Below are 21,369 nucleotides of genomic sequence, written 5' to 3'. Positions count from 1 at the left end.
GACACACAGATAAGGCCAGGGAGACGATATTTGTCTTGATTTTACCCCGAGGGAAATGCAGCAGAGCATCACGAGCTGCTTGAGACCTACATGTTACAGTAGGAAATGTACCCCGTATGAATAGAGTTAATATGGTCAGATCAACTCCAGGGTTCCTACTTCTCCAGACAGCCCAGACGCGAACCTGTTATATGGCGAGGGTCCTCCGGAATATTAAGAACGGATTCGCGCTAGTGAGACAAGGTCTGATCCAGGAAAGGGCATGGTACCAGGTAATTTATATCGTTTACAAGCATATCACACTGGAGCTAGCATTGTACACCTTGGAATGAGAGACAGGAAGTGAAAGCACGACATTCTACCACCAGAACCCCGCCATCTGTTAATGCACGAGGCCCGTGGTAACTCTAGGAAGATAGCAAGACTCTGCCCAGTGTCGTCTGAGCACCTGAGGGGACTGAAAATGAGGCTAAGTCTTGCTTATCCGACTCCCGAAACCGAGAATGTCTAGGTATACGCTTCAGCACCGTGATTCAAAGGAATCGAAGCTCGGACATTGTATGAATATTGATCGCGTTCAACTCTAGTTCACACCACATGAGGCATTTTCTATGGACAGTTTCACGAAACTGTCCAATATCAATGCCGTGCCAATACCTGTGGTTTGAGTATCGTATTGTATCAGTCAGCTGCTCTAGCCTGCATCTGCCTGCAACTAGGTAATCATGAAAGTGCAGTACGTATCCTCTAACAACATCTGCCGATCCCGTACGTGCGTGCGTGCGTGCGTGCATCGGGCGGAACTAAACCCGCCATGACAATCGACAGCTTCCGGGGGTGGTCCAAGCGCTTCCGCCGCGGTCCACTCCGGGACAAAGGGATAATATGATTGGTCAAGATGCTAAAACATCTAAAACAAATCGCAAACGTCAACACAACACCAAAAAAACAACCCATTTTGATGAAGCAGGAATCTTCATCAAGTCTAATTTATAGGTGCCTTGCCTTGCCATATCTTTCAATATGTCAACGTCGATGAGAGTCCTACCAAGATCAGCCTTGCGTACTTCGAGGCTGACACAATGCCTTGCCTGCCGACCCTTCCACTCATACGATCACCCACCACCACCAGGAGCATTTGGCGATGCTGAAAAGTCCATCCTCGCTGCGGCTTATAAACACGTCCCGGAACATGGTTTCTCACAGAAGGCTCTTGGTTGTGGTGCAAGAGACGCCGGATACCTTGACATTAGCGCGAGCGTCATCCCCGACGGTGCCTTTGGCCTGATTCGATATCATCTTATTACCCAGCGAGAGGCCTTAGCAGCTCGAAGCCGAGAACTATTTCCCGACCCAAACCAGCCTGGTATCTCACTGAGAGTGGAAGAGTTGACGTGGGAGAGGCTTATGGGTAACAAGTTGGTTTTGGATCGTTGGCAAGAGGTAATATATACATGCCCTGGCTTTCATGTCATAACTTACTTACGGTCCTGCTTTACAGGCATTGGCCGTCATGGCTCAGCCCAGTTACGTCCCCGAATCCATAAAGGAGCTAGCAAAACTTTCCGATGAAATTTGGTTCCTCGCCGGCGACAAGGCTGTCGACCCTTCATGGTACACCAAGCGTGCCACCCTCTCCATGATATACAGCACAAGCGAGCTATTCATGACAAACGACCGATCCCCTGATTTCGCCGAGACAAGGCAATTCCTTCAGCGAAGACTAGACGAGGTCAAGTCCGTCGGCGGAATGGTCGGATCGTTCGGCCAGTGGGCCGGTTACACACTCAGCGCTGGTGTGAATATACTAAGGAGCAAGGGCGTCAGAGTTTAAGCGGGCTAGCCAGAAAGGAAGATATAGTTGTAAAATAATGTATAAGACGTGTGTAACATTATCTATGAATAGAGGCCTCAGCAGGCGCTGTAATGACATCTAACGCTGGCGTTACCTGAGGGCCAAGGCGAGGCATTGCTCAAATCTGTACAAAATCCATTCCGACAAAGTGCGCTGGTATCACTCCTAACAAACTCCGCAATGCTCAAGTGCTTTTGTCTGCCCATCCTCTAAGCGCCTCCATAAAAATCCATGTTCCGCATGACGCCCGACTCCAAGATGCCCGTCTCGAGCATACTACATCGCCTACTGGAAATTGTCAAGGGTTCGTTGACGAGGATCCGTTAACCTGAAAAGAGTCGTCAGTACTCAATCTTGCAGTAAATGAGGAGATACGAACCGAATGATCTTGACGTCTTTGTCTAATCGTGCCCGACCTTCGATAGCATTAGGGGTAATAAGGATGTACTGTCGTGAAACTGAACGACGGGCAGCGTCCACCTATAAATTCTCTGTTAGCTGCTTTCAGTCTCTTCCATGTACGGGTACCGAAGTTACTAACCAGCATATTCGTGCTGATGGCACGATTCACGTTGTCCATAAAGACGTCGAACTCGTCAAGACAACGGATAGGCGAGCCCATCGCCTCCCAAACCGATAGAAGCATGCAAATAGATGAAAATGACTTTTCACCACCTGATAAAGTCTTCGTATTCCTCCCAGCTGAGCTCTTACGCGTCTCATCTGGCTCAATCTGAAGAAAGACCTTGCGAGCTTTATGGTCGAGGTCGATTTTGCCGCGGAAACCTCGCTCACTGAGAAGCATGTTGAACTGGATGCGAATTCGCGCACTGATCTGCCGCTGAAATTTGCGCCAGAGTTCTAGGCGAGTCCCGATAGCATGTTTGAGAGCCTTGATTGTATCATCGAGATCCTGCGTCTGTCTCTGAACATCTTCAAATTTCTCTTGAGCTTCTTGTGCGCGGTCGTAAATCTGTTGGTCTGACGCTCCAAGTCGTGACTCTCTCTGCTTGATTTGTTCCCGGATTTTGGTGTATTTCTGCTCAATGCTGCTATGTGTCTCGTTATCCGGAATGTGAACTCGCTCCGGTGCTGTCTGCCGGGCCTGCTCTATGAAGTCGGCAACTTCTGCAGCCTTCCTATCCCTCTTTTCCTCGGCACGTCGCCGTTCGTTTCTGGCGATGTCAAGGATCTCAAAGGCACCGTTCTTCTCCGCTAGAATTGACTTCCTCGTGGTTTCAGCTGTCGCAACCTTCTGCGCTGCTTTGTCGACTCGGTTTTGCCAGTCCTCTTGCTCGTTCTTTTCCTCCTCAAGCTTTAACCGGGCTGTCTCGGTCTTTTGCTTGAGATCTCGCTTCGCCAGCCCCATTTCTCCATACTGGTTTCCAAGCTGCTCCTCCTCGGATCGTCTGGACTCGAGCTCGGCTCGCAAGATGTTGAGTCGGTCATCAACGCCATCGAATGCATCCAACTCCATTTGCACACGTTCCATATCAGCTTGCGTTCTACGAAGATCGCCTTCGTATCTCTTGATATTTTTCCGTTGGGTATCAAGCTCTGTTCTGCATCGCTGAACTGCTTGTTGAGCCTGACGCTCGTCGCGATTGATCTCAGCCATTTCTTGGCCCAAGTGTTTGAGGTTTTCTTCTTGTATCTCAACCTGTTGACCAGCATCTGTTTGCATCCTAGGACGCATCGTGTATGGTGGGACTGGACTTGTACCAGCAGACCCATTCCGGTTGGTGAGTCGGAGGCCCCATCCTCGCTTCCCTCGACCATCGTGAAAACAGAGACAAGCACTCACGTTGCGCGGAGCCGCACCTTCAACCATGACCCGTTCAGCTTCGACTCGATCACGAATGAGAATGATTTTCTCGATTTGGTTGCTGATAATGAGCTGCGATCGGACAATGTCGTCGTCGAACTGAAGAACGCTCAACATAGTATCAAATCTAGGATCAGGCTCCTGGTTACTAGTGTCAATCCTGCCTCCATAGGCAATGTAGATTGGGGGCTGTCTTTTCAGGCGAAATCGACGTATCAAATTTGCGAGTCTCGTTTGATCCGATTTACTCCTGACAACAAACGCGTTGAGTCCTTCGCCGAGTGTTCGCTCTAGGATCCCTGACCATTCCGGCTTCGATAGTCGGATATGCGCTCCAATAGGTCCGACAGGCTTTTGTTCCCATCCTCTCTCATTCTCGATGGCTTTGACGAGGTCCTTAATCTCTCTGTCATAGCCATCGAAACGACCTCCCGTAGCGGCCTTGAGTTCTCGAACCTGCTGCTCCACGGACACGATCTCTTTGCGTTTGAGTTCTTTGTTGTGTGAAAGTCTCTTGAAGTGTTGCTCAGCCTCGCCAAGTCGCGCAGTAAGGTCAGGAAGCTTGTTTTGAATTTCCTCTATCTGTTCCTTCAAGAGCTGTTCCCTCTTTCGAGCAGTTTCTAACTCGTTGTCCTTTTGCGTGCGGGCATTTCCTGTTGATTCGCTCAGCCGGCGTTCTTCTTCCTGAATCTTGCGCTGGCAGGCTTTCATATCGTCTTTGGCTGTCTTCAGGCGTTGGTAAGCATCTCGTTCCTCCATGAGCAGCTCTGACTCCTCCTTTTGCGCCTTTCGGTAAGCAGCTGTGGCGTTGTCGATGCGCTCCTTGAATGCATCTCGATCACTCTCAATCTCTTCCTTTGCCTGCCAAAGCCTCTCGATCTTCTCGTTGATATTCTCAAGGGCTTGGGTCGATGATTCGCAGTTTTTTTCCGCCTCGGTTATGCTCTCAGTCCGTCTAGTGATTTCCTTTTCACAGTCCTCGAGGAGACGTTCCTGCTCGACAACCTGAGACCAGACCAGTTGATTAATGTAATGCCGAGCCTTTTCGCGAAGATTCTTGTTCTTTTGCGCAGCTTCGGCAAGGCGGCGTGCGGCTTCCGACTCTTTTTTAACCTCTTCGATCTTGGCATCTAAATCATCTCTGAGTATGAGGGTCTTGTCAAGCGTATCTTGTGACATCCTGTAGTCGTTGTCCAACTGCTCTAGTTGTACACCAGACACGAAATACTTGTACTTCTGGGCTGGAGTCGCCGCGTTGAGAAACTGTCGCGCGTTGTCCTGTGATAGTACGGTGAGGGGATTGCCGATTTGTAGCGCATACCATTCTGATATCTCATCTATTTCCTGCTTCTTGGTTGAGATGATTCTACCAAGAGCGCTCTTGATCTTGAAACCACTACTTCCCGATTTGGAGAAATGGCGCTCGACAATGATGCTTTCGCCATAGATATCGGGCTGGTAGGCATCTGAGCCGGCATTCTTGATCTTGACGACTAAGCTACCCTGCTCGCAACCCTCCTTGACAAAGGACTTGAGACTTCCACCTCGGTTGGTATCGCTAGCCTTGCCACCCAGACAAAGTGTTAGTGCGGTTAGCACAGCACTCTTTCCACTACCATTCTCTCCGACAATGAAGTTGATCAGTGGCCCTAGGTCGACATGTAATCGCTCATGGCACATGAAGTTGAAGCAGGTAATGCTCTCGATGATACCACCCTCGGATACCACATTGTTGCCGAGGTTGATGACCCGCTTGGCGAGCTTCTGGGTGGCTTGCTGGTCGTCCCAGTCAGCGTGCTCTAGATGTTTGAAGCCATTGTCTCGCATGATCTCGTACTGGGTCTGTGGCGGCCCAGCCATATTTCTGCGGTCTTCGTCATTTTCGCTTTGGTCACTTGGAGTGTTCTCCCTTTGTGGTGTTTCTCTTGTTTGGCTGTCGTCTACGGTTACTCTGGTACGCTTCCTCTGTAATAGCACATGAGTCAGATGGCATGCTGTATGGGGGCATTTGGTGTATTCCTTACGGTATCTTCTCTTGAGAAATTAGATCGCGCTTGTCGTAGATCTACTATGGCATCGTCCTCTTGTTCAACGTCTCGTCGGGATCTCTTTGTGGGTGCCATGGCTGCTAAGCTCACGGCAGCCTCGTGATAGGTCGATTGGTAGGGAGGTTGTTATGGTTTGTCGTATGGGAATCGATACAGGTTCTTTGGTATTGGGACTTATTTGAAGGATGTCGAGAACGAGAGGCGACAGCGACTGTTCAATCTGTATTACCAAGAATTGTTACTATCAGACATGGACAAAGAATGGCAATTCCATGAGTCTGAAGTATCCCACTATACGCGACTGGGTGGACGGGACGTGACAAGCGTGTCTTGTAGTGGGGACCTTCGTTCCTAATGGGGCTAGCGTAGATCTGCCGTAAATGACACAGAATTCCAACATCGTCGTAAGCTGCTTACCAGGTAGCTTTCGTGTATAGATAAATAAACTCAGAACCCCAACCTGAGCCTCCCTCGACAACTCATCAGGAGATGCAGTTTATTAATGGCATCCTACAAAAGCCATGTCACTCAGGCCGCCAATTATGGAAGAAGAGGAGGAATGCCCTCAACAAACAGGCGATGCAGAAGAGGCAAACTTCAAGAATCAACTGCCAGATAATTGTGTCGAGTATCTTCTTTTTTCGTAGACCCTCAAGTCGATGTTCGCAAGCACCTTGCACAAGTCGAGAATATCCGAAAGTCGGCCATAGAGCTTGCCGCAACACTTACCAAAGACTACATATGGCAAAAAGATGAATTCAATCTGACCCTAAAAAATGAAAACAGTGAGTGTCATGCCTGCAACGTTCGCCACTTTCAAGGTATCTACTAACACCTTTGATAGGACTGCTCTACCTCCATGGTATCACGGATTACAGCGATGCCGTAGAAGACGAATGGCTCATCGTATATATACTAAGAGAATTATCAAAGTCCCACCCCAACCTCTGGGTCCGGGTATTTGATACAGATGGCGAGTTCCTCCTGGTTGAAGCCGCCAATGTGCTGCCCAGATGGTTGAACCCCGAGATTGACAACAACCGGGCCTGGATCAACAAAGGAAGCCTTCTTCTCATCCCTGTCAAAGATGAAGAGGGCCTCGGAGCTCGCAATCTTGAACTACCGGACGCAGTCCAAGTGATTAAAACGAAACGCGATGCACTTGTTCACTCAGGTTTTGTCGAAGCCGAAGCTTTCTACAGACTTGAAAAGTACCCAGGGCAGATCAGCGAATCTCTACACCATTCTCTCATTACTGTACCGAGGAAGTTAGCATATATCCTCCATTCTCTCCCTAAATCGGTTGCACCAGCAGTCGAGGAATTCTATCTCCGGGATCCGGTAGCCTTGAAACGTGTCATCTCACCAACTCAACCATTAACATTTCCTCCAGAGGATCTCATCACAGTATCTGTCAGGTTTAGCAAGGTACTTTACGCTCAGTTGCGATCCCAACGGTTCGATACCCCGCCGAGCTGGAGCGAAGTCCTTCGGAAAGCGCAGAAAGAGGCACCTTCAGGCGAGGCAGACAAAGTCATGGCGAGATTAGATATTGGGATGAAACTCACATGTGGGTTCGAAATACTGGCTGCAAAGGCTGGAAGGAGCAAAATCAGAGTTGTCCGTGAGCTTGCTATCGAGCTCGAGGATCTCGCAGAGGATGGCAACGAGGCTCTCCCCTCAGATGAAGACATTAAATCCTGGAAGGACCACGATCGTGATGACAGCGAAGCATGGATGGACATCAACTACCAAGATTTCGAGAAGGAATTGGATGGAAAAAGAGGAAACGCTTCCTCCAACTCCAAGTCAGGCTTCGGAGATGCGAATACACAATCTGATCTTCGCAAGATTGTGTCTCGCTTCGAGGCATTTCTGAATGATGACAGTGCTGGAATGGACGGCGCAGAACTTGATGAAATGGATTACGATGATGATGATGATGATGACGATGACGAAGACGAATTCGACGAAGACAGCGAGTCCGAGGACAAGGAGGTTAGCTTCGACGAGGAGGAGTTCGCTAGGATGATGAGAGAAATGATGGGCCTACCATCCACAATCTCAAGCACAAGCACGGCAAAGAAGACTGCGACACAGTCCAAGACCCCTGTAATTGACGAAGAGGACGAAGAGATCCAGAAGCTCACCACGGAGTTCGAAGCAGAGCTCAATGAGCATGGCGCGCTCAAGCTTGACCCTGTTGAGAAGCAACCCCGCCTGAAGGATGCAACTCAAAAGAGGGAGAGAGTAGTCTGGCAGACATCAAGGAAGAAGAAGAGAACAGCGATGAAGAAGTTGATATTGATTACAACCTGGCAAAGAACTTACTCGAAAGCTTCAAGAGCCAGGCTGGTATGGCTGGGCCGACTGGTAACTTGTTAGGTATGATGGGCTTTCAACTACCACGAGACGAAGAAGATGAGAATGAAAAGGAGGATGAAGAGACTGGCAATAATTCTACCAAAGGGAAGGGAAAAGCAAGAGCATAGTTTGTCGATGGACATGTCGCTCATTTTATTCACGAGATATAATGCTTTAGTAAGATGATCATAACATGTGTCTATTCGTGCATTACTCGTATCGCTCACCAACAGCTAGTGGCCTGTAAATATGGTCGTATATAATCAAGGTTCGCTATCTTCGTCGCTCTCCTGTCCGGAGCGCGGTCTCTTCGCAGGTGACATCTCACCACTCATACACCTACGCCTCTGCTGGCCCCGATCATCAAGTTCTTCAAGCCGAGCCAGCACATTGCCGAGATGTTTTCGAGCTGCAAGCTCTCGCCTGCTGCTGTCGGTCTGCGGCCTATAGTACTCTCCCACCAGAGTGACCACCGCGTGATAACACTCGTAGAGCAGCATGCGAATGTGTGCATTGTCCCGATCTTCGATGATGCTTGCTGTCGTTTCACCTGGTAGTGGGTTGTCGAATCCTCGCCAGAAATCATCTGAGAGATTTGGTCGTTTGCTGAAGACGGTGGCCATGAGGGGATCGCCGAACACGCAGTTGCTCCATTGTCGTAAACCAGTTACTTCGATGGGGATTTGGCTTGGCTCATCTGTTATCATATAATCCGCCTTTCTGCTGATGCCATCCTGCAAGACTATCCTGTATTCTTGCCCCACCTTTCCATCATTCCCCGGTTTCCTCGAAACCCCTTTTCCTAATTTCGGTGGTGGCTGCACCGCCTTAGGGAATATAGATTTCTTCTCGCTTTCGTATGGGCGGTGTATTAATGTATTGGAGTCTTCGCCGGCATCCAAGACAACAAGTCGCGGTTTCGTTACTGCATCAAGCAGATGTTGGAAACGCTCGAAATGGTGTCGAATGTTGTTGTAATTGAACATAATGGTCAAGTCCTCTCCATCTCGAAGGACCGATTCCAACAGACTGTGAAATGCTACTCTCCAGGAGTCAGCACCCTTTGAATCAGTCAAGCTTCCTTCAAAGCGTCGTGGGGGTGATGCACAACTGAAGGAGATACTGAAAGGACATCAGCGGCAATGCCAAATCTCCTGGTTGGTGAAACCTGGCTGGATATGCGACGGAGTAGTTGGCCTGTTTGGAAGTCCACCGACCATTGCTCACGGGAGTCTAGGGGTCTTGATAGTGTGGATATGGGAGTGCCTCTCGGCGGTCGGATGAGGTTATATTCAACTGGTAGTACACCACCAATAGACTCATGCCGAACAAGGGCAGGTAAGTATCCAGCCAACAGTTGAGGATTGGTCTCCTTCACTACAGGGGTTTCAACTGTCCTGCTTGTAGCTTCTTTAGACCCAGCGCCGGAGCAGATTTTCCTCTCTCTTGCAACAGCGGAAAGCCACTTGAGCACAGCAGCTTCAGTACCAAGGGTCGACTTCTCAGCGCGTAGCAACCGTATAACCGCAGGTGGGGGTAGCGCCAATAGAAGACTCGGGCCCTCTGTAACCTTGACATTATAAAGACGCTGCAGTCGAGCCGAAGGGACGACCTCGAGTTCCTTTACCGCTAGACGAGGGCTGATACCGCTGAGCAGGGAGAGGACAGAACTCTCTGGCGGAGCAGCCGCCATGGGACTGAGAGTAGAGGTCGAAGAAGAAGAAGAGGAAGGGAAGATAGAGGTGCTTGGAGAGGGTTCAGTAGAGGTCTGGTTTCGGGCCGAACGGGGGATATTGTCATGTACAAGGTTGCAGCTTTTTTGCGCAACACAATGGCTCAGGAGGGGCAGACTGCCGTCGTCCCGAAGGGTGCACTGGTACGACATTCGAGTCATAGGGAGAAGGATATATATGTAGGATGTGTGTGATATTCAGGAGAACGGCTGATCTGGTCTGCTGTATGGGCTGAAGCGCTGACGAGGCGAAAGGAGTCGCAAAGAACGGCTTCAAGTAGACGACATCCCTCTATTATAGGGAGGAGAGAGAACAGTATGTTCTATTCATGCTTGACAGATCAATCTGCAACACGAGATGAGACAGAAATTTCGGTGATGAGAGTAAGTAGACTCTTAAACTAGCCGTCTATTATAGGTAGCTGGGTAAGGATGAGATGGCAGATATGAAGAAGAAGTGCCGACGACAGGTAATTATAGACTGAGCAGATAGAGATAGGTCGAGAAAGTGAAAGAAAGAAGGAAAGCGATATATGAGAAGGATTAGGATAGAGTGGATAGATGAAGGATGTAGTGTAGTAGGTAGTGGAGGTTGTTATTAGCTTCCGCGATCTGGATACAGGAACTAGATTCGCCTTCTCGAACGCCTCATGCGTATGCAAATGCAAGAACAACAAAATGAGAACCCGGCAGGCAAAGAGAGCTAATCAGAAAACAGGAGGAAGATGCATAAGGAGGATTGACAGACAACGGTTGCGCCAGGATATCTCTCGGGTCCGAGAATAAGTAACGATGATGATGACGATGGGTGGGTGCATGTAGTGAATGGACAAACAACAGTCAGGCAGGCAGACAGACAGACAGAGTACTTACATGGATAAAGGCACAAAAAGGCGGAATATACAGGGATAGAACGTCACCGCCTGGCCAGCGAAACTGGCCATGACGAGCGAGATCCAAGAAGCAGAAGCAAGCGAGAATCATGGGGAATGCAAAGAAGCTAACTAGTCAGTTAACTTAGTTAGTAGCCAAGAGACGGACCCTACAGAAGAAGGGTCCACGCTTGCGAGCGAGCGAGCGAGGGCGGAATAGGGAACCGAACAAAAAGACGGGGGCGTAGACGGAAAATGTAAATGGTCGACGTAGCGAGCCAGTAACTGAAGGGCCAGAAGCAGGCACTTTTGTTTAGTCTTGTAGTATTCTTCAGTAATAATTAACAGTTGACTGAACAGAGAGCAGAGCAAACACGTAGATGCTTGCTTGACCGGAGCAGATGAAGAGCCAAAGCCACTCAATCATGATGACAGCAAACATATTGAAGAAAGAAAGAAATACAATACAATACAATACAACACGTAAGAACCCGAAGCCATTCTTTGACCGCATCATATGGTGATATAGCATCAAGCAAGCAGGGTGTATGTATGTATACTACATACAATAACAACAACAACACACACATACATACATCTCTGAGACGGATAGACACTCGAACCCGCCGGAACGGTGAAGCCGAAACGGACCAGCATCTCATCTCCTGGGGTAGGCAAGCGAAACTTTTTAGAAGACCAAGAAGAAAAGTACAATATGTACAGTACAGTAGGTATGCAGCACAAGGAACAAGGGGGTTACCGAGTAGAATGACGCCCGCAGCCTTAGTTCAAGCCTCTTTTCTGCCCAGGTATTACGCCAAGAGGTGAGGACGGAATAGACTCCGAAAAGACCAAGGTAGAAGAAGGATCGAAGACATGCAGAATGTAGAATGCAACCTCAGTTCCTCCTATCCTGTAGGGCTCTGCTTACTTACTTACTCATGAGCTGAAGTTAGTGAGAGTATGTATAACTACCTAGTTAGTGCTTGCTAGCTACAATACAGGGAGGTAGCCTCAGGAGATCGACATCCATCGAGAAGCGCGGATCGGAACGGGAACCGCACAGTCATTGGACCATTTGCGAATGCTTGAAGCGAACCATTGCAATTCCCACCAACTATCAAGCCCAGCCCAGCCAAGCTTAATAGCACCACATTTGTAGTCGGGTACCATTCCCTTGGGATACTGAACGTGAACGTGAACGTGAACGTGACCGTGACTGTGAGCATGACTTCTCTCTGTATACTAATGCTTTGATGAGAGTCGACATGCATCAGACGACATTGCCATGCGCTCACAAGAGAAAGAACAGAACAGAACAGAACAGAAAGAAAAGAAAAGAAAATCGTTTCGCAGAGCGGAATGTCAGACTCTAAATGACGAAGCCTCTGGCGTGCATCGAGAAGCGAGTCGGGAAATTTATGATTGGCTACCACAAGCGAAGCTGACCTGGGTCACATTCCGCTTAACGCAAACAGCCCCTGTCTAGACTCTAGACCCGTTTGTTTTATACTGCAGCCTAGACTAAATACTCCATAACTACTCCGTACACAGTATTATCGTATCGTATCGTACCGGTTTGGCTTGGATCTCTGAACGATTCCGCTGTCTTGTCTCTGTTCAGCCCCTAAAACTGCACCAAAACAAAACTATCTTCAGCCACAGCCGTTTGCTTTAATTAACTACACACGGGAATGTACCGGGGGCACAGGAACAGACAGTCGAGGCTGGCCAAGGACAGGCCAAGGACCTGGACAACTGGCCCGTAACTTCGGGGCCGAGAATCTCAAGTCATCGAACTAAATCTCTGATGGTCATGGAATTCCTCGGTATTCTCGATGTGACGTGACATACAATTCAAGGTACATACGAGGAGGGCCTCTCTCCCTGGTTCGTCGAAACCTTACCATCGCATAAGGATATACCATACCCACCTCAACCATGGCCTTGATTATTATACTTCAGACTCCTTGCCAAAGAATGCAAAGAATGTCACCCCTTCTTCTCTTACCTCACCGAGTGCGATAAGGTACACTTTGCCTGGCTTAGCCTTACGGCACGTCCCACATCCCGTGTACCACAAAGCCACGACTGTTCAATCTCCTGAGCTGTGCGCCAAAGCCCATCTCTCGATCCCTATGTAATCTCGGGGTAGCTTGAGAGCTAGACACGATAGATCGTAATAGCTCACCCCATAATAGCTGCACATACTTGTCGAGTTCTCCACCGCTGAACAGCAGCCGCTGAAACGCATCATCACTCTCTTGCATGTCCCTCATGATACGGGTAATCTGGCAGAAAATCCCCTTCTATTCACCGACATATGCCGATCCTTCTCTATCCCGATCGCCATGTGACCTTTCCAACTCCTTGGGGAAGGGAAACCCTGCGCTTTGGGGGTCGTATCCTTAATACTCCCTGTTGAGTTTGTTACAAGACCCCATCCCATCCATACCCCCAAGTGGATTGGATACATGAAATGCTTGGCTTTCTAAGCACGGAGCTTCGGACATCAAAATTCCATCTTTGTAGAATAGCCATGTGTATTTCCATCACCTGTGGATGGATGGATGGAGGGAGGGAGGGATGGTTGGTTGTCTGACACCACACCACATTGAAACCTAAGTGATCCTGCTCGAATCAGACCCCAACGGTCTCCTCTGTGCAGCCATGAGGCAAAAAGGGCCTCGAATCATCTGGAATGTCCAATACTATCCATCGGCAAACACACCTCTCACACGCGAGTGGCTCAAAAGCTACCTTACGTTGATTCCGCGACTCCCTCGCCTTCAGGCTTTCCCTTCTGCTTCCTATCCTCCAGAGCCACCTTGTACAGCTCATTGAGATTGTAACGCTTCAGCTCCTCGCTCTCCTGGCCATCAACAACCGAGACTCCGCAGAACGTCTCAACGCTAGTTAGCCAAATGCCATCGCGATAGGCCCAATACGCGAGGGAGGGGCCGCTTACCTGGAAAATCTCAACCAATACCACCTTGTCGGGACTCGTCAGGTTGACCTTGTGCTTAGGGCTGACCAAGTCCGCAATCTTCTTGATCACCTCGCTCGATTTGAAGGAGGTGTGATTCCGGATGTTATACCTGATGGCGTACTGAAGGGGTCATCGTCAGCTTCAAATAACGACGCTTTCCGCGAATCACATTGTCTACTTACCGTGTAGGCTGTAGACCCCTCACCACCTTGCTCTGGTGCAGCGGGCTCTGCGGAGGCATCCTCTGCCGACTCGCTTTTGAGCTCAAAGTGAGGCTCCATCACGCTGCGGGCCACGCGTTCAATACCCTTGTCTGTCGCCTTGTCCGTATCAAAGATAGGCGTTAAGCGGTTGATGTACTTGGTCTTGCGTTGCATCGGATCCGGGCAGTCCCTGGCATCCTGAGAGGCCTTGGTGACAAGCTCGAGAGGATCAACGGGCTTGACGGTCTTCATGAAGAAGACACAGTCGAGACCAGTTCCGATGGGTGTGAAGGTCTGCTTCGTCTTGGGCTTTGGCTGTGCCATGCTGGCCAACTCCTTTTCAATAGACGCCTCAATGTCACCGGCATCTTCATCATCCTCGTCCTTGTCTCCATCCTCATTCGGGGGCTTCACTCCGAACAGTGACTCTCCGTACTGGAACAAGTTAGTTTACCAAGCCTTCCAATAGACTGAAAGGGTATCATGAGCGAGTTCCGTACCTCGTTACAAAGGTTCTTGAACTCCGCAATCGCCTTGCCCTTCATTCCTCTCGCGTAAGTTACCCAAATTCCGGCATCGTTGACCTCCAAAGTCCTCCCAAGCTCAACCTGCTCAGTTTTCCTGGCTTTTTGGTGTGGCGTTTGCCATTTACCACCACTGCCTCCCTTTTCAAATGTTAGCCCAGTCTGTTCAATGCCAGTAAAGCCATAAAACATTCTCCCAGGGTTAAACAAGAGCCTGCTCCCCGACAATGGCACCGTATTTGCTTACCTTGCTCTTTTTGGTGGCTGGGCCATTGCCTCCAGGGCCCTGCTTTCGCTTTCCAGCTCCGTCACTCATGATCACGTCTGATATCCTACTGTAAATGATAAAACATATGTAAATGGATATTCGTAATGTTGCAGGAGTCTGTTCAAAACGAAGCCAGGAATGTGAGTCTTGTTACTGTTGAGCTAGGTCGTTGCGCGTGGAGATTTTTGGTAGAGGCGAATCACGTGTGCTGATTGGTGCCTTTTATGGTTGAGAAAGGCGATCAATATTTGAAGAGAGAAAGCTAAAATAAAGATTTCTGAACTATACTTATATGTTTTATTTACCATAAATGAATGTCTCTTACATTGAATCGAGTTGATTAGAAAAGAAAGGATAAAGGTGGCTTAAGATGCTATTGAATGTGAAATCGCGATAAGCTAGAGGTTTCAGATGCCGCATGATGAAGCATATCACGGCTCAAATCTCCAGATGCACACAGAGTTTGAGACTAAAAAGGTTAGCCGGCTCAGGATTTATGTTAAATTCGAATTATTCCAGTAAAGTATGAATAATATATATACATAAGTTGTCGACAACCAAATATAGTCAACCATCACCAGTGAGATGAGAGAATATTAAAGATATAAGAAAATCGCTTTTCAATTTGAGGTACATAAAACACAAACCATCGGCCGCCACTCTATAGTATAAACCATAAACCACAAATCATTATTATGTTCTCCAGGAACGTTTTCCAAAGGCCCGTCTATCAATTTCACTCTTTCTCAAGTAACCGTTTAGTGCTTCTTGGCGTTGTTTCTAGCGCTGGCCTCGGCAGTCATGATGAGAGCGCGAGGAGCATCCTCTCTGGGCATGTAGAGTTCGACGAATTGCAAGCACTCAGCAGCATTGAACTCCTTGTTGGTGAGGAGCTCGTTGAGCTCAGTCTTGGTCTTGATCTGGAAGGTCTTGCAGGTCTTCTCGCCACCGAAAACGCTGACGAGGTCCTTGTACTTCCAGTTGTTGATGTCGTTGTAGACAGCATCCATACCGTGGATGAATCGCTCAATGGTGAAGCCATCGTTGCAGATGACGAAACTAGAACAAGAGTTAGTAAAAGACACAGAAGATGATCAGTCTTGAAAACATACATTGTAGGCTTGAGGTGATGTCGGATCATGGTGCTCAGCTCCTGGGCGGTCAATTGGAAAGATCCATCGCCAACAAAGAGGATTGTTCGGCCTTCCTTGCCAGCATCCTTAGCAGCGAGAGCAGCACCCTGGCAAGCACCAACGGACCAGCCGATGCTGCCCCAGAGAACTTGGCTGAGGGCGGTGACGTTCCGAGGGAATCGAGTGTCCCAGATACCGAAGTTAGCGGTACCAGTCTCAGTGACGATGATGTCGTTGGGGATGAGGTATTCGCCGACGCGGGGCCAGAGCCAGGCCTGTGTGATGATCTCAGAGTCGTCGGTGTTCTTCTCGACCTCGTTCCTGACCTCAGGGATAGAAGGAGCGGGCATAGACTTGGGGTCGACCCGGTCGATGATCTTGCGGAGAACACCACGCATGGCAACGCCGGGATATGTGGAGTAGCGGACCTTGCAGTGAGTGCTGTGGAAATCAACAGAGTTGATCTGTGATGTGCGGTAAGAGAAACCTGTGGTGTTAAAGTCACTCTTGAGAGCACCAATGGTGAGAAGGAGATCAGAGCCCTCAACGATAGACTGGGCACGAGCGGGATGAGAACCGTCACCAGCGAAGACACCACCATAGTTGGGGTGGTCCTCATTCACAGCACCCTTACCCATGGGGGTGACAAAGACGGGAAGGTCGAGCTTGTCGATGAGCTGGTGAACCTCCTTGACAACACGGTGGCGGATAGCACAAGAGTCGACAAGAATGACAGGGCGCTGAGCAGCGTACATAGCCTTGAGGATCTCTTCAACGACGAAGTCCTCGTTAGCGGTGTCGTTCTGAGGTTCAGACAGGTCGATGGGGGTGTCAAGTCGAGCACCCTCAACCTTCTCCTGGACCATGTCGGTAGGGACCATGATGTAGACGGGACGAGAGCGGAGCCAGCAAGTGCGGAGAGCAGTATCGATCTGCTCGGCAATCTCGGAGGGCTTGTTGAGTTTGGCGACGTTGCAAGAGATTTGAGCGCTCATGTTGGCAAAGACGTCAAAGTCGCCGTTTCCAAGAGTGTGGTGAAGAAGCATCTGGTCACGCTGAGAGATGGTAGAAGGGCATCCAACAATGTGGACGACGGGGATGTGCTCAGAGTAAGAGCCAGCAACACCATTGACGGCAGAGAGCTCACCAACACCGAAGGTGGTGATGAGAGCAGCCATCTTGGTGACACGGGCATATCCATCAGCAGCGTAGGCTAAGATTGTTGTGTTAGTGATATGGTGTTTTGAGACTCGTCGATGAAGACATGATGAAACTCACCAGCGTTAAGCTCGTTAACGCTACCGACCCACTTGAGGTTGCATTGAGGAAGATAGTCGAGGGCGACGAGGTTGTAGTCGCCGGGAACACCGTGAACAGATCGGACGCCGACTTCGTAGAGACGTTTAAAGAGGTATTCAGCCACGTCGATGGGCTTTTGGAGGTTAGAGTTGCTCATGATTGCGGCTTGACCGGTACAATAGTTAGGGGAGATAAGAGATGTGATATGGAGGGGTAATTGAGGAAGCTCAAAGCTTAATTGTAGAATGAGTGAGAGAGATGTGTGTTATAAGGATGAGGATGAGGATGAGGGGAAGATGATATGAGATGTCTAGGTTAAGAGGTAACCAAGACAACCAAAAGAGGAATGTGATTGATTGATTGATCGATGGAATGATGAGGAAGGAAGAGAAGATGTTTTCGGTCGAGGGGGAAGGAGGTGTTTATACGTTTGATGCTTCTTCACCTTACCTTACCTTAGTACCTTAGTTACTACGTACGTACGTATCGACTATGAGCAAATACAATCCAGTGAAGCTTGCTAACAGGTGTGCACCCTCACAAATTGGGTGTACACTCAGCAGTTTACTACTCTTACCTTGCCTACTTGCCTTACCTCACAGTGTAAGGTAGCAGCTTGTCACCAATGACACCCCTTGCTCTTCCTTGCTTCTAAACCTCAAATGGGTTGATCTGATCTGATCTGATTGATTGCGCCAAAAATAAGACCATGGTCAAAATGAGCCCAGTCCAGTCCTGTCCTGTTCAGGCCTTGTAAGCGTCACTAGAATCGGACCTGTCAAGGGGACAGCACGGGCATAAGCCCAACCCAGCCCAGCAGCAAATTCTGATTGACCGTTATTCTCGGCTTCACAATGTCGCGATATTTCCTCGCTCGCTCCCGACCAGAAGCGGCCGAAACCGCGATAGTCAGTGACAGTACATACAGTAAAAGCTACGGTGACAGCGATACAAGTCCTCTGATGGTGATGTAATGACCCTCCTACGGACTAGTCTAGACGGTCTACCAGAGTCAACGCCACGCACACGGGAGGGCGGGCGGCTCTTTTACTGCGAACTAGGCTCTAACTCTGCATTAGCCGCAGCTGTTTTTTTCTCTCCCCTTCTGTACCTACCTATGTAGCAGATCCATTGTTAGTATGGATGCGTATTGTAGGTTAGTAGGTAGCGACCGATAGTCAGAAAATCATATGATGCCATTGTGCCCGTATGTTTACGGGCCCTCCCAATCGGGCAGACTTTGTCAAGGGTGGAATCTTGGTGTTGGCTCCGGGTCTAAGAACGTCTAGAAACAATTCAATGCCACAGAATGAGTGGATACCTCGATAGAAATCGGATGCTTCCTTTTGACGACGACGATGATGACAGGGGAACAACGAGACGATGAGGAAAAAGAAAGGAAAGATGCGATGCCCGCCTGCCAGCCACGATCAAATCTGCATGGATCCAGTGTGATCACCCTCGACAACTCCTTGACGTGCCTTGTCTCCTTGTCTTTGCTTGTCAGAGCCAACTCCGGCCATCCCGGCTAGTCCGGACCTGTGTAGCCGAGCGACCACCGGCCGGGATCATAGGTTGTCTGTTGTCCGTAAAATAATACCCGCAGATGCCAAGTTAGAATCAACGTTGGTCTCTCAGTTTGCGGTTGGGATTGGGATGGGATGGATAGATCGGTATTTGGAAATGGCGTTGTTTTCCCTCTCGAGATGCCTGCGACCGGCAATCGACAAGACAACGGGGGGAGGGTCCAACTGCGTATGTACTGTACGCATCAAGATCCAGGGACCTAGACCACCATCATTGACTATTTCCATGGATGTCGATATCCTTATCGTTGCAAGGTCTGCGGTGGTGGATGTCCATGTCGACCCTGAATAGCCTCCCCATTCAAGGATGACATAACGAGACTTTTATGTCGATACCTTACATAGTATATTCTCAACTGTCCAACTGTATGTATCTGTCTTTAGTTGCCGGGTAAATTGCCTACTGACAGAATGCGGCACAACTTGCATGCAAGCGTAGCATTCATGATCATCACTGGCCTACCTACGCGTGTAGTAATGCTGAGGCAAGACATGACTATGCATTACATTACCTAACATTGCAGTGGAAAAACATCTCAGCCAACTATCCATTCACAACTCTCTACGTACAACACTCCAATCGATGAAGCAATCAACAAGAAAACAACATCAAGCCCATTTCAAGACAGGGATCTCGTGTCCGTAAAAGGCCCTTTCTCTCGTACTGTAGCTCGATAACATCCCGTAATCGACATCCGATTATCATGACCAATATCATCTCCAGCCTCTTCTTTCCTTTGTTTCCCGCTCTTTGCCGTAAAATACCAAAACGATATCGTGTTACAATAGCGGGACGATATCAAATCTTTTTCTTCATTAACGGATAAAGAGCATGGAATCAGAGGGGCCATGACAGGCATTGACTGCGAGATGGGATGTTGCAGGGTAAGGTAACCTGAGATGTTGGGAACTAACGTTAGTTATCTACTCCGTATATCTATCTATACACCACCTTGGCCCTAGCTACGGCCGCCGTGGTTTTTGGCAAAAAGGCGGCCCGGTAGTTGTGTTGTACAGCCGTGTCATGTCAGATCATTCTTATCGCCGCCTAAAGGGAGTTCACCGGAACGAGCAGGGATGTGCAGCTAGGGTGGTGAACTGGCGAGACCTAGACCGGCTCTCTGGGATATATCGTATGTACCTGCGCGACTGCACGTTCCTGAATTTGACCTCATTCATCGATGTCGCTGTCCTGCATTGAACTGACTCAATATTGCACTCACCCTACAGGGCTGGCCTTGTCCAAGACGAAGCTATAACTGCCCATTCAGAAATCGAACACTGCTTCAGAGCGGTGTATGTGATTAATTATGCATGTATTTGGACTCATGATATGTTTGTTACATTTGTTGTACATCTATCGATTGTCGTGAGATGAGATTCTATGTATGCATGCAGTTCTCGCTTCGCCTCTACTATACAGTTCATGCTCCATCATGAAATATCCATCCAAAATCGGCGATTCCCATGCTCCGCTCATAGACGTTTCAAACCGTCTTGTCCATCATTTCTTCCTCTGTCCATAGAAAAGTCGTTAACATCCCACGCCTTCATCGGTCCGGCATTAACCACACGTGTATGCATGTATCCACACAACAGCCAACGGTCCATCATGTCATTTTCCAATCGGTGTGCAATCGTTCAGGGGCCCAAATATCGTACACCGCACACCGAAACCACAATGAGTCGAGGTCTCTGATATACTCACTGTATGGATAGGCGCGTTAGCCTCCCGGCCCGATCCAGCCAGCCAGCCAGCCAGCCAGCCTCAACCTCAGCTCAGAAACAGCTTAATCGCATCTTCCGTCCTTCCAACCTGTCCGCCACCGCTCCTCCCACTTGGAACAGTCGAACTCAGGCTTGCCCAATTTGCGGTTGACGTCGTTGTGTGCGCCGCACAGCCACTTGCCGAACTCATCACGGCTGTTGACCTGTGGCGCTTCTCGTTTTAGATAACCCTGGAAATCTTCTGCGCAGACCCAGCAAGGATATAGCTTAGAGAACAGACCGACAAAGCTGAGAAGGTCTGATTTTTGGCCGCTTGACGGTTGTTCCGGATACTGAGCGGCAATAGAGTGAAGCAATGTCCATGTACTACGGCCTAGCACCTCGACATCTGGAGGGCAGTCGGCCGGAGGACCCTTGGCCTTTGCAGCATCCTGTTTGAGAGTACTCTTTGTCTGGGAAGCCCATGCAGCAAAGAAGTACAGTTCCGGCATCTGAGCAAGGGTCAGTTGAGTCGATATACTGTAGGGCTCCATTTGCAGGGCGTAATGGTGAAACTCACGGTTTGCCGTCAGGGCCTAGTACTACTCCTTTGGGGATCCTCTTAGGCGGCTCAGCAGAGCCTCCTACCGACGGTGCAAGGGCAGCGGGGGCAGCCGCCTGCTGTTGATCGTTTGGATCGCTCGACATTGAATGGCGCCACTTGTGGTGGTGAGATCTCTGACTCTGGCTCTAACTCGGCTTCTGAGGCGAGCTACTGCTAAGGAATAAGACGGGAACAACAAGTCGGCGCTTTCGGTGGAATTATTAGGAGACTGAGTAAGTGAGACAGATCAGGTAAGCAATTGATCAATTAATGAATGTCAACGAACGAAACGCCACAAAAGAATAACGGGACTGAAAGAACTGGGGTCTTGAGACTTTTACGATTGTCGTGGTGTGATGC

General features: G+C 49.2%; 7 protein-coding genes across 7 annotated transcripts; 2 read left to right on the top strand and 5 right to left on the bottom strand.

Annotated features, from left to right (window-relative positions):
• Window positions 1–1,023: 1,023 nt before the first annotated feature.
• On the top strand, window positions 1,024–1,834 carry J7337_007109 (uncharacterized protein; the record flags this gene model as incomplete). The annotated part of the gene is made up of 2 exons (XM_044824764.1): window positions 1,024–1,443; window positions 1,502–1,834. 2 exons carry the CDS (start codon window positions 1,024–1,026, stop codon window positions 1,832–1,834), a joined length of 753 nt encoding a protein of 250 aa, XP_044680421.1.
• Window positions 1,835–2,140: 306 nt separating this feature from the next.
• J7337_007108 (uncharacterized protein) lies at window positions 2,141–5,803 on the bottom strand (the record flags this gene model as incomplete). Its single annotated transcript, XM_044824763.1, has 4 exons — window positions 2,141–2,183; window positions 2,235–2,335; window positions 2,397–5,645; window positions 5,705–5,803. 4 exons carry the CDS (start codon window positions 5,801–5,803, stop codon window positions 2,141–2,143), a joined length of 3,492 nt encoding a protein of 1,163 aa, XP_044680420.1.
• A 446-nt stretch (window positions 5,804–6,249) lies between these two features.
• J7337_007107 (uncharacterized protein) lies at window positions 6,250–8,220 on the top strand (the record flags this gene model as incomplete). Its single annotated transcript, XM_044824762.1, is given in 4 exon segments — window positions 6,250–6,349; window positions 6,376–6,513; window positions 6,573–7,981; window positions 7,999–8,220. 4 exon segments carry the CDS (start codon window positions 6,250–6,252, stop codon window positions 8,218–8,220), a joined length of 1,869 nt encoding a protein of 622 aa, XP_044680419.1.
• A 135-nt stretch (window positions 8,221–8,355) lies between these two features.
• On the bottom strand, window positions 8,356–9,785 carry J7337_007106 (uncharacterized protein; the record flags this gene model as incomplete). Its single annotated transcript, XM_044824761.1, has 2 exons — window positions 8,356–9,153; window positions 9,216–9,785. 2 exons carry the CDS (start codon window positions 9,783–9,785, stop codon window positions 8,356–8,358), a joined length of 1,368 nt encoding a protein of 455 aa, XP_044680418.1.
• Window positions 9,786–13,457: 3,672 nt separating this feature from the next.
• J7337_007105 (uncharacterized protein) lies at window positions 13,458–14,728 on the bottom strand (the record flags this gene model as incomplete). Its single annotated transcript, XM_044824760.1, has 4 exons — window positions 13,458–13,805; window positions 13,868–14,323; window positions 14,389–14,553; window positions 14,660–14,728. The coding sequence occupies 4 exons, from the start codon at window positions 14,726–14,728 to the stop codon at window positions 13,458–13,460; spliced, it is 1,038 nt and encodes a 345-aa protein (XP_044680417.1).
• A 710-nt stretch (window positions 14,729–15,438) lies between these two features.
• J7337_007104 (uncharacterized protein) lies at window positions 15,439–17,269 on the bottom strand (the record flags this gene model as incomplete). The annotated part of the gene is made up of 3 exons (XM_044824759.1): window positions 15,439–15,739; window positions 15,793–17,026; window positions 17,092–17,269. 3 exons carry the CDS (start codon window positions 17,267–17,269, stop codon window positions 15,439–15,441), a joined length of 1,713 nt encoding a protein of 570 aa, XP_044680416.1.
• A 3,219-nt stretch (window positions 17,270–20,488) lies between these two features.
• On the bottom strand, window positions 20,489–20,959 carry J7337_007103 (uncharacterized protein; the record flags this gene model as incomplete). The annotated part of the gene is made up of 1 exon (XM_044824758.1): window positions 20,489–20,959. One exon carries the CDS (start codon window positions 20,957–20,959, stop codon window positions 20,489–20,491), a length of 471 nt encoding a protein of 156 aa, XP_044680415.1.
• Between the last annotated feature and the right edge of the window lie 410 nt (window positions 20,960–21,369).

Source organism: Fusarium musae, chromosome 5 (genome assembly GCF_019915245.1).
Source record: "Fusarium musae strain F31 chromosome 5, whole genome shotgun sequence".
NCBI lineage: Eukaryota > Fungi > Ascomycota > Sordariomycetes > Hypocreales > Nectriaceae > Fusarium > Fusarium musae.
Note: the sequence above shows the minus strand (reverse complement) of the source record. Positions and strands in the feature narration are given on the sequence as shown.